The sequence below is a fragment of the Rhea pennata genome, chromosome 6 (genome assembly GCF_028389875.1).
Source record: "Rhea pennata isolate bPtePen1 chromosome 6, bPtePen1.pri, whole genome shotgun sequence".
In the NCBI taxonomy this organism is placed as follows: domain Eukaryota; kingdom Metazoa; phylum Chordata; class Aves; order Rheiformes; family Rheidae; genus Rhea; species Rhea pennata.
This window is the reverse complement of record NC_084668.1, coordinates 2,219,335-2,232,090: the sequence shown is the minus strand read 5'-3', so window position 1 is coordinate 2,232,090 and position 12,756 is coordinate 2,219,335. Positions and strand designations below refer to the sequence as shown.

General features: G+C 39.3%; 1 protein-coding gene across 1 annotated transcript in view; it reads right to left on the bottom strand.

Annotated features, from left to right (window-relative positions):
• NEB (nebulin) overlaps window positions 1-10,232 on the bottom strand; it is a 135,896-nt gene extending 125,664 nt beyond the window's left edge. The window contains exons 1-9 of the mRNA XM_062578819.1: window positions 10,131-10,232; window positions 7,173-7,217; window positions 5,056-5,242; window positions 4,300-4,366; window positions 3,949-4,033; window positions 2,316-2,420; window positions 1,900-2,004; window positions 1,697-1,801; window positions 894-998 (exon numbers count right to left, since the gene is read on the bottom strand). Of these exons, the coding sequence (XP_062434803.1) occupies window positions 894-998; window positions 1,697-1,801; window positions 1,900-2,004; window positions 2,316-2,420; window positions 3,949-4,033; window positions 4,300-4,366; window positions 5,056-5,242; window positions 7,173-7,217; window positions 10,131-10,232 (906 nt within the window). The remainder of the gene's footprint in view (window positions 1-893; window positions 999-1,696; window positions 1,802-1,899; window positions 2,005-2,315; window positions 2,421-3,948; window positions 4,034-4,299; window positions 4,367-5,055; window positions 5,243-7,172; window positions 7,218-10,130) is intronic.
• Between the last annotated feature and the right edge of the window lie 2,524 nt (window positions 10,233-12,756).

Here is a 12,756-nt window from a genome sequence, read left to right as displayed (position 1 = left end):
TCTCTTCATCACAGTTAGATTCTAAATTAAGTTAAAATCCTACTTCTGGCTTAAAATACAATGTCACTTAACTCCAGTTACCTCAGTGCAGGTCAGTCATCCTCTATTTCATTTCATCTCCTGCATTCTTCAGTTGTGCTTTATTCCAACTACAGCTAAAATGCACTGGTGAGGACTGGTGTCAGAGTCTTTGTTAATTATGCCACACAGTTACGGAATTTACTGCTGAACATTACTTGTTATTCAGCAGACAAATCAGGAAACGGTTATCTAATTTGCCAAACATTTCCACTAATTGATATCTGTGAATTTAAGAATACTTGGTATGTGTATGTGTACAATAATTTGAAACTGATATGAACATTTAGATGTATTCTATGTCACTGAACTAGGAATCTTCACAGAAGTGGTGTCTAACCTTTCAGCGAAACAAGGCTATTCCTTGTGATCAAGTAACTGACTCTGAAAACATTACATATATTCCTACTTTTTATTATTTACATTTCAAAGAACAGCAAAAAGGGGATGTTGTTTACTATTCTCTCCTGTAAACATGGGAAGTGTAAAGTAGGAGAGGAAAAAAAGAAGGAAAATGGTAAATAATGTATGTATATGAGAGGAAAAGAGAAGCAGAAAGAACTTGTGAAATCTAAACTCACTGACATGAACAAAAGTTTTGCATTTCACCTGAGACTGGCCAGGCTTTTCTCTGCTACGTTTCAGAAAGAGAAAAGGTAAAAACTGACTTTTGTCACTGAAAATCAAACGAATATTCATATGAGGTCTGATCTTTTCTTCTTCTCTTTTGCTCTCCCTTTCTTTAGGTAACAATTTGCCTCTCAAACTCCAAAAATGAAATTCCTACATAAGGAAGAGCACTGCATTCTACTTACATCACTGAGTTGCCTTGTCACTTTCTTGGCTAGTTCCACATCAGGTGGATCTGGCAGAGAAGTGTATTTAGATTTTCGTTCATCATGACCTTTTTTGTAGACAATCTGAAAAAATGAAAGAAGTCAGCTTTTACACTGTCTGCTAATAAGTAACAGAGTATTTACTCCAAATCCTACTAATGCCATCATTAACAAAAGTAGTTTTATTCATAGCTGCTGCAGTGTAAACTCTTTCAACCAATGTATTCTGGAGGACTCCTGAGAAATCTCTCAGTAAGAGACAGTGAAAAAGAGCCAGCTTTCCGTGAAAATTTTTAAGTATATTAACATTATTGTCATGATACATATGAACAAACGAAGCTCTGGATATCTTCAAAACTCACTGAAATGTTTAAGGTGTGTTTTTCATCAGCAAGTCACACAGCCTGACAAATTCCTGAGATGCAGGCTTATAGAATTACAACAGAGAACTGGGCTTCTAGCCAAATACGGGAGTTTCTTCGTGTTTTCTGAGAGATATTTGAGGTCTTCTTATTGGTTATCTCAGAAGATCTTTAATAAATTGATTGATTCATTCATAACTCAGCTTCAAATTGCCAATTCCTGCCAGTTCTCTAACACAGAGTAGACACTTTTCTGTAAGAATAGAAGTACTTTCAGTGCCAACAGTATATATTTATGTACTTTTATCTCCTGTTCCATTACAAAGATTTTACACCTAGTCTAAGCACACCTCTAGAAGTCTACCAAGTTACACTGCAACATTCCTGTGCTGCAAGAGTCAATCAGGCTTTGATATTTACATCACTCAGAGCCTTTTGGGCCTGTGCCACCCTCCTGAGCTCTGGACTGTCATTGTATGGATAGAATAATGTTTTATCTCCTTCCCAGTCTTCTGTATAGAGTTTCTGAAAAACACAAAAATGCCAAAATATTTATTATGAAATAACCTCTGACTTGAAATGCTTCTTGCACTTCAGCTCCTCAAACATGTGATTTTCCTTACCTTACTAAACATTGCTGTATTTTTTATTGCATTCACAAGTTCTGGAGCATCTGGGGGAAGTAGGTACTTGTCTTTATTCTCCTCCCAATTCTGTTTATATAACACCTGGACAATAAATCAGCGTGATGTTTATTGTGTTATTGGGAAAATACATTTGCTAACAAACAGTCTGCTCTAAAGATTTTTTTGAAATGTAAGTCTCAAATCAGTGCCATTTAAAGATATTAGCAACAGGAAACATCAAAGACTATGAGACGTGTTTTTACTGCTTTGATCAACTCTGCTATCTCTTCCTGTCCTTCTAAATTGTTCTACAAACATTGTTTCAGCACCCTGAGCTCAAAATCCTACTCATATTGTTAACTTCATGATCTATTAATGTTCAGAACTCTTCCAAAAAGTCACACCTCACTCACCTTGCTCACTTGCTGTGAGACCTTCTTTGCATGTTCTATATCCTTGGCCTTTTCATCAACATGGCAAATAGTTCTAGCAACTTCACCATCCATGCGGTATTTAACCTAGATCAATGCATATCAAGAAACAATTATTTTTACATCAAAAACTGACATATTATTTTAAAGTAGATTATTGTTATTTTGATGCTTAACAAAGTAAACACCCAAAACTTGAATTCAATAAAACACTTAGGCATATGATCAGCCTTTACTGCAGACTAGCTGTTCCTTAGAAATGAAGCCTATGGAAACATGGATTTTGTGAACTGAAACATGCAGTTTTAAGATAGTGTCAAGACCTACGAATCCTAGTTAGAGGTAGTGTCCTTCTGTAGTTATGGAGTTGTTTCTAAGAATACTCCTACCCTGCAGAATCAAGGAGGGGGGGAGGGGAGGGGAGGGGAGGGGGGGAGAGAGGAAGGGAGGGAGGGAGGGAGGGAGGGAGAGAGGGAGATCCCTGTGCTAGTGCACCTGCATTACTCAGTCAATTACCATGTGAACACTGGATATAGTCACAAAAGCAGTATAGCCCCATTACCACGACAAGCAAGTAGCTTGGTCACAGAATCATCCTAATGCAATTACACCTCCCCCTGCTTGAGAGCAGGCCCAGTCAGCATTAGCTCGTAGATTGCTGCATCTCATTCCTAAATACCTCCTAAGTCAGGAAAGGGGTAGAATTTAATAAATCTCACATCCTGAACATGGGTTAGGTTAGGTGACTCCCTGCTCACCTTCAGGGGTTCCCATTTTCAGGCACTTAACTCTCCTTATTTATTGTAGAAAGAATTAAGATAACTTTCTATATGAATTTCATTTTCCCAAGCTGTGAGATATACTGTTGAAAGGGAAACTACAGTTGCTTAAAAGAAAGAGGAGAGAGGAAGAGCTAGCTTCCAGAACTGCAGGCAAGGCATCGTTTTGGCAAATGCACTTGAGCTAGCTTAGGAAAGACCACACTGTGCGATTCCCACAGAGAGGGGACAGAGGGGGAAAATCATCTTGGAAAATCCCATAATAAATGTCAAGATGCATAGAAGTTCACTTTGCAATGCTTGGGGAGTGTAGGCATCATTTTTGCAATATAGTTTTAGAAAACTGACTTTCAGTTGCACTGTGAAAAGCCTCTTTAAACACATTTTAAAAGCAAAATTCTATGGTTATTAATCCAGAGTTTAATTTAACTTCAACAAATACTCATCAGACACATCGTGCATGACGACTGCAGGATGTGGTGGGTGCTATATTCAAATTCAGTGATACACACATCATCACCATCTCTCATGCTTTTCTCTGTAACTTCTGATCAGAATTTTTCAAATCTCTTTGGCCAACAGTGAAATTGAACTATTATTCAGCTGGTCAGAAACCTTCCTGAGAGGCCTAATTCCAGCCAAAATCCTAGAACTAAAATTCTTCATAGATTCTGTAGTCCTGGCTCTTGCAACTTTGGTAAAGTTTCTACTATATATTCAGATTTTCTTATCATAACATTATAAAAAAACCCACAAAATTTATTTATTATTTAGAATTATGATTCAATTTTCTTCTTTATTACTCAATAATTTTTCTTATGATAGCTGATACCTACCTCACTGAGCTGGTCTTGTACTTTCTTGATTCGCCGAAGTTCGGGGGTATCAATTGTTGAAGCATATGGCTTTCCTTTTTCTTTTCTAAATTTTTCTTTGTATTTGTTCTGAAATGAAATAAGAACTAGTATGACCAAAACATATCCTAAAGCTATGGCAGAGATTTCTATAGCAATTATTGATTATTGATTCATTTACCTGATAGGCACAGAAATTTTTTGGCAGATTACTGAATAATAAAAATTGGCAATTAGATTATTGCAGAGTTAAGCTTACTTTAACCAAATTACTTTCCTCCATCTGACACAATAGATAAAATCTATGTCTACTTTTAGCCTATTTCAGATTACCTCCAACTGATTTTACTCTCTTTGGGAGTTTCAAACTGATGTATTTCCAGATGTTTCACCAGCCAAACTTAAGGAGAATATGCAGGTGAGGGTAGCAGTCCTAACTCACACATAAGCCTTTTAACAATGAGTATTTGTAGGTAATAGACATTAAAATTCAGGAGAAGGGAGCTGACATCGTCTGCATCTATCCAGAGCAATCTTTTCTCATTTTTCAAAACACAGTACAGTATTGGTCTACTTTGGTATCCCATAACAGGAATTTAGGTTGGTGCTTGTTCCCATACTGTGCACAGGAATTTTTCTTGGATAGACAGACAGGTAGAAAAATATGTTATTATAAAAATGTTGAGGTTTTTGTTCAAATGACTTCACTCTCTTCCTTCACTTGATATAGTGAAGATACTGGATACACTGTCAGAAAGTGCAGGAGTCCTATTAACTGACACCTCTGACAACCTTCTCCCATCTCCCTCAAGGGACTTTTTGTGTCTTAATGATTACCTAATACACTTAGGCAGGAAATGGGCTAAAGATAGGTTGATTCAAAGAAGGACAGTTCCTATTTGAGGTAAATAGCACTAACACATATCATGAAATTAAGTACAAAAGAAAATAGAACAGTAGTAGGATAGTAGTAGTAGTAGTAGGATCTGCCATGATACCTATTAAATATTTTTTAAATCAATATTACTAAAGAATAAAAGACACAGACTGGACAATTTACCTCACTGAATAGGTCCTTCATTTTATTACTGTGTTGCAGATAAGGTGTCAAAAACTTGGATGGGTCTACTTTCGTCCGTATTGTCCTCTTTCTGACTGGAGGTGCTCCATGCGTAACAGGTTTTTGATGCTGAATGGAAGGCTTTTCATGCTCAACTGTATATATGGTGGTATGGGGACCCGTGGATTCTGTGGTCTCAGTGATCTCAGTGATCACCTAGGAATAAGGAAAAATAATTATTTGCTTTACAATTATAAATCATCATTTTATTGTAAGCATTTCCGAACTCCTCCATCTAGCAAAAGATATCCAAATATTCATCTCTTATACCGTAACCACCTACAACGAAGAAAAACGGTGATGCTTTTCCTACTGGGATTACCCAGTGTGCCCACTAGACATCATCCAAACTAAAAGTACAAGGAATTAACAGATTGGCTGACTTCTTTATCAGGCTCATGTGATTATAGTAGCTCCTGCTGCCTCTGTTCTGTATGCATAACTTCCACTAGCATCAGGGGGGTTTTGAGTGGGGCTACCAGCAGCTAAAATGTAGAAACATTCTCAGTGCTGAAGCTGTGCTAAAGACACACAGGTCACACAGCCAGTGCTCTTAATAATGTCACCGAAAGCTGTGCAAATAGGTTAAGGGTGCATACAGCCCCTCAAAAAGAATATCCTCTTCTTGTAAAAGGAAAGAACAGGACCCAGGACGACAGACAAGACTAAGTCTTTGGGATCTTTTAATAAGTACCTGATTCACTAGCAGACTGAACAAATGCCTAGAATCCACCTTTCCTATTAATCTGCTTTTTCTCATATGGATAGTAAGATCATAATCATAGCAGAGCATATTTGAGATACATATATAATCAATAGATGAAGTGCATCCATTGGAAAGAAAACCTTAATTTAAATCTTTTAAATGACTATTTATCAATATAGTCACTCTATAAGCAATAATTTTAACATTACTAAGAGTCTGATTAAAAGATTTTTTAAATAAGTATCAAAACCCCAAAAAATCAAAATCACCTGAATAAGAAAGCATGAAGGTTTATTTCAAACAGTTGGCTTAAAAAGACAAAGGCCTTTAAAAGGGAATGCATTAAGCTCAGATTTCTGAAAGCTATTTGCATTAGTATCACACAGACCAGAAAATACATCAAGCATTAACTTCTGAAGTAGCATACAGCAATTAAATTCCAAAATGTTTGTTTACTGTGGGACCATTACTTGCATTTCAGTAATGCTGGCCCAGTATGTTACTGATCACTTCAGCACCACTGCAAGTTAATGTCTTCACTTCAAATATACAATGTTTCATTTAAGTTTTGACACTGAATAGCCCAGGAGAGTTTGAAACTTGTCTAGGTGAACACTGTGAAAAGTACAACCCAGTATTTGCTTTATAAAAGAATGATGAAATTACATGTTCTACGGAAAAGTTGTAATAAATTCCTAAAACCTGGCTTCTTCTAAGAAAATCAACAAAAAAGAGAGGCTTGATTCTGAAAATAAGGTAATTCATGCAAAAAGTATCTTTTTCTTTTCATATGGCAACTCACAGGTTCCCATGATGCTAATACATCAGACTGTATTTACAGTTGATGGAAAAAAGTCTAACCATATTAACTAGACAAGGCATTCCTCATTCCACAAAGTTACTTTCCAAGACTGATGGAAATCAGATACATATAAATCAGTCATCCTAGTGCTCCTTTTAAATGCAAGCTGGCTATAGATTTTAAAACAAAATACCTGATGAACTCAGTGGATGACTTCATCTTAAAAAATAATAGATCACAATCTTTATTTGAAAGTGTAGTCCTAGATTACTTGCTCAAAGGGTATTCATTAATTTATATTTTAGTACATAAAAAAATTAGGAATTTGTTCTAATTCTAACAAAAACTCCAGGAAAAAGACAGGACAGATATCCAGAACAAGATACAAAACCTCTAGATCATCCCACAACAGGGCCTGGCAGAGGAAATAAAGTCTTTAAGAAGCAACTGTCCACTGATATTTGTATGTTTAACATGAAAAATTAGTCTTTAGAATGAAAAAAATTGATCATTTAGCCTTATGCATTAACTGCACACACACACACACACACCACCAACAACTTCACAGGGACCTTTACCTCATGTGGTTCACCCTCCTCAATAACTGTCTCCTCAATGTAGTACTATAAAAAAGAGGGGGAAAAAGTCATTGTTAGGCCAAATCATACAAGGATAGCAAAATGTAACTTCTCCTCCTAGAAAACCAGTACTTTTAAAAACATACTTCTGAAGAAACAGGACTGTAGTTCATCGGTACATATGTGGTCTCACGCATCTTTAGTAATCTGAAGATCTGTTCCTTTTTGCCATTGGATTTTTTCCATGTGTTCTTTAACTTACCTTCCTCACAAGTAACTAATAAAGGATCACTGATTAATTTTTCCCACAAGAGGGAGGACTAAATGATGACTACACTAAAAGAAAGAATCAGCCTTCAAAAAAACAGGATTTCAAAGCTTCTGGTAATATGCTGAGAGCACTGGAGAAGGTGCCTTAAGAGCTTTTCCTCACCTAATGATCTAAATCCCTAAATTAGACCAGTTGTACCCAGGAGGTGATAGTGATTTGTTTTCAACTATATTTTTATTAAGAGGAACAATGATTTGTTTCTATTTACTTGTTTCCTTCTGGTGAAAACACTTCACTATTTCCAATTTTTTTCAGAATATATTATTCAACATTACTGCACATCTTTGTATATTCAATGACAAAAATAAGTAAATAGGTAGTTGTGAGGGTTGAAGTTTAACAGATTTTTTTTTCCTACATACAAATTCTGACTCATATCTGAACATCCAGGCTTATACTTTTGTCTCTTAGTTAGAAATGACAGAAGTGCAGCACTAAAATGATTTTTGAGAGATCCTCTAAACCAAATTTCTGCTCTGACACATGGAAATTTATCTAGTCTATCCACTCTGAGATGAAATTGTCCAACTTGTTCTTAAAGCCTTTCAACCATTTTAGTTTGTAAGAACCAGCTGGAGCACTGAACCACCTTTATAGATAGCAATTTTTTCTTAATGTTAAAGAGATGTAAAGTTTTTCCTACTAAAACTTTACTAATGTAAAGTTTTTCCTACCAAGAATTATGCCAGTTGCTTATCAAGTTACCTTTAAAAAAACGAAATAATAGATCACAATGGTGGATCTCCATGATGCCATTTGTGTATTTCAATACTATCATTATGACTTGACTCAAAAAATTCTTTTTTAAACTAAAGAAACCCAAATCATAGAATCAGTAAGGTTGGAAGGGACCTCTGGAGATCATCTAGTCCAACCTCCCTGCTCAGCAGGGTCACCTAGAGCATGGTAGACAGAGTTGCATCCAGGTGAGCCTTGAACATCTCCAGAGAAGGAGACTCCACAACCTCTCTGGGCAACCTGTTCCAGTGCTCCGTCACTCCCACAGGGAAGAAATTCCCCCTCACATTCAGGCAGAACTTCCTGTGCTTCAATTTCTCCCCACTGCCTTCTGTCCTGTCACATGGGTCAACTGGAAAGAGTTTGGCCCTGTCCCCCTGACACCCTCTCTTCAGGTACTTGTACACATTGATGAGATACCCCCTCTTCTCTTCCCCAGGCTGAAGAGGCCCCAGCTCTCGCAGCCGTTCCTCAGAGGGCAGATGCTCCAGCCCTCTGATCATCTTTGTAGCCCTACGCTGGACTCTCTCCCGTAGCCCCATGTCTCTCTTGTCCAGAACTGGACCCAGTACTTCAGATGAGGCCTCACCAGAGCAGAGTAGAGGGGCAGGATCACCTCCCTGACCTGCTGGCAACAGTCTTCCCAATGCACCCCTGGAGACCATTGGCCTTCCTGGCCACAAGGGCACATTGCTGGCTCATGGTCAACTTATTGTCTGCCAGCACTTCCAGGTCCTTCTCTGCAGAGCTGCTCTCCTCTTTCCTCAGAGGTTTAATTTCTAATTCATTTCTTACTCTTTCTTCTGAATTCTTCAGGTCATCAATCTTTGGTGCCCAGAACTGGACTTGGTTTACCTGATCAGGACTCACCAGTACCAAGCAGCGTATATTCTTCCACCCTATAGAGCTCCTGTATCTCAAAATGACATTAATCTTCTTGTGATAGTATCAACATATTTACTCATGTTTCATTTTAGTCCATTACACTGTTCCCACATTTGACCACCCTTGTGGTGGAAAAAGTGTTTTCCTAACATCTAGTTGGAGCAGCTAATCAGACTTGTAATATCTAATTGACTTCATCTTCTCTGTATTCTCTTATCAGGTAGTTGCAGACAGCAATAAAATCTCCTCTTAGGCTTCCTTTCATAAGGATGCACAAAGCCAGCCCTATCATCCATCTCCTTGTTTGGCCTGTTGCTTTCTGTATATTCCTTTTTCTAGGTTCACGCGCGGTCAGGCGCTCCATCCATGCCAGCCTTCTGCTATGTTTGCTTGGGCTTGCTTGCATGGCTGTGCATCGCCCACACATCGGGCTAGACCACTCCTGGGCTCTGAGGAAGTTGTCCTTGAGGATCACCCAGCTCTCTGAGGCCCCTCTGCCCTCTGGGGCAGTTTCCCCAGGGATCTTACCAAACGGGTCCCTGAAAAGGTCAAAATCTGCTCTTCTGAAGCCCAGGGTTGTAATTCTGATGTTTATCTTGCTCACTCCTCTCATGATCTCCCAATCTACAGTCTTGTGGTCCCTGCAGGCAAGGCTACCGTTGGCCTTTACACCTTCTACCATTTCTTCCTTGTTTGTGAGCAGCAGGTCCACAGAGCATCTCTTCTAGTCAGTTTATTGATCACTGTGTGAAATTGTCTTCAACAAATTCCAGAAATTGCCTCAATCATTTGTGCCCAGCCATATTGCCACCCAAGAGTGCAAGAGCCTGTGAGGCTTTCTCTAGCTGCCTGAAGAAGTGCCGCGGGCACTCCAACTAGTCTGAAGCTGCACATCTGCAGGTGAGGCATGAACCTCGACCCTCCCTCCTGTTGCCAGAAGTCACGAGCCTCCAGCCTTCTCCATCACCATCCTTGGAGACCCTTCTCTATCACTTCCCACACACTGTCTTAGGTGGCTCAGGCTCCTCTTTTTCATGAGGAAATCTGACGATCTCCTCTTCGTTTTCCCTGATGGTGCAGCACGGGCTCAGCTCTTCCTCCAGCATCTTCACCTGCCAACTCAGCGCCGCGGAGAGCCCTGCCCTGCCCTGCCGCGCCACGGCGACACCGCAAATGGCGGCCGCGCGGTGGCGCCGACGCCCATCTCGCTACCACCGCCGCCCGCCACGGCGAGACACCTGCCCGCAGGAAATGGCGGCCGCGCTGAGGCGCTCGTGAGGCGAGGCTTGCCCTGAGCGCTGCCGCTCCTGGCCCGGCCCGGCGAAGACACGCCCGCCGTTAAAGGTGTTGAGCCACTCGCTGTGGTAAAACGCAGTTAGGGAACCCCGCTTGGCCCCATTCAGGGCTGCGCTGAGTTTCACGTTTCTCGCGGACCCCTCCCGGCTGCGCAGCGTCCCCTCACGGAGACGTTTCCCGCCCGTGGTGAGGTAACAGGCTCCCGGCAGCACGACCCTCCCCGAAGTGTCGCTAGTGGCGGCGTGAGAGGTATCTCAACTTTGAAGTTTTCAGCCTGTGGCCCTCCGCATGCCTCAGAGACCCTTGAAAGTTAACTCCGATATGCAAGGTCGCTGCCGGAAGGCATAAATTCTCCACACCGAGGTGGTCAGCACCTCTCAGCCCCATGGAAGAAAGAGAATGGAAAACCATCCTTTCCCCCGTTGGCCTCTCCAGAGCTTGCCTACAGCACCGCCTTGTCTGTCCTGAAGCCAAAGGAAGAAAAAAACACATTTTCAAAAGGTACCTAACTTCCATTGACTTCGAGCAAGGAGAAAATGTAAAATGTCATCTTTGAAATCTCCTTTGTGGTGATCTGCTCTGTGTCATGTGCCAAAACTGTGGAAAGCAAAAACCCTTCAAATCAAACCCTAATAGAATTATAATTAAAACTCAAAACTTTTTTCCAGAATTGTTCCTCAGAGTTAAGTTCACATAACTAGACTACACTTTTCAAGCAATCTCATTTTGTATTATGTTCTGGGGCAATTTCTGCTCACTGGCCCTATAGTCTGTCTAACCCGCCTTTCACAAGTTAGTCAGTAGGAAAATGTTTGTGTGATTTACTGTATTTGTTGCATATCGCAAATGGTTACGATATCCAGCGCAGCCTAATACCTCCAGAGAAAGAAAATGTAACATCTTAAAATACTCAGAGTTTTCTCAGACATTCATTATTCAGTAATAGTTTTCTATTTTTTCTGAAAATGAATTTCTGACAACTCAATTATATATTTAATTATTAATGCAGTTCATTTAAAAGTGGAATTCTGGTTTAAACAACTCTGGAAAAGGCTAAGCTGCTTTAAAATTACACCAGAAGCTGTTGTTCCTCTTTTGAATTTTCACTGTGAATATCTAAGAAGGAACCAATGTAGCAGAACCTCCTCAGTCAATCCTAGGGATATGGTTACAGGAAAGTATTTATTAAAAAAAAAATCAGCTGTGTAGACAGAAAATCCAACATAACTCCAACATCAATAAATAAACATTTATTGATTAGCTAATAGAAGAAAATATAATTATGGAAGTTGGCCTGAATGTAATACATTTTGTTACACTATTAAAGCAAATAATGCTCAGGAAGTGCAATTATGATCACAAGTAATACAGTAATCAGAGACTTAATGAAGAACTAATGTCGTTATAAGTAGGTTGCATAATGCCTGATAAAGTGGACTTTAAAGTGGACTTTATGAACAGTAACATTTATTTTCCAAAACACATTTAATTAACTCAATAGCAAACCATTCGACTTTACTTCCTTGGTTATTTGAAATTCATGGAGTCAGTATTAGGGCTCCATGCTGTAACATTGCCCGAAATCCATAATCTGTTGGATTTAGTATGGAGGTAAGAGATATAGGACAATGTCAACATTTGCACTCTCTCTTTTCCTCAGACAAGCACTGAACAAGTTATTATAATCACTTACGTATTTCATAATGTGTTATTTCATTTCAAAATAATCATAATGTGACAAGTAAGACTATACTGTCTATTAACCTGGTACACTCCTTTAATAGCCAAGTCATTCCAGTGACACTTGCTCATAATAGTAAGCTCTAGTTTCCATAGTTCTTGGGGGATTCTTTTAATCAAATTGCAGAGATTACATAATTAGGCATAGCACTATGAGCTTAAATGACCTGAGGTCAAATTAGTCCCTGATGAAATTCCGTTGACATCTACAGGTTTAAATCCAGCTCCATCTCTGCAATTTGTACAAAATACAGTATTGCTTGACTGTACATTGGTGGCACAAAACTACTATATTTCTGCATTGCAGTGGGCTAGACTACAAAAAGTGGCTTCCCAAGTCCTTCTCTCTAATATGGATTGGATGACAGAGGACAAGCCAGGAGGGAAAAGAGAAGGCCCACTGCAGCTATAATTAAGCAGAGGCGTAACCGCAAAACCTTGCAATGTGTTGTGGAATGGTTACAGTCCTTACTTTAACAGAGAGACTATGACAGGAAGCAGAGAGGCTTTGCTCCTCTGATAGCAACTATATATATGTGTGTGTGTACATATATATATATATATATATATATATATATATTTTAACTGATTGAA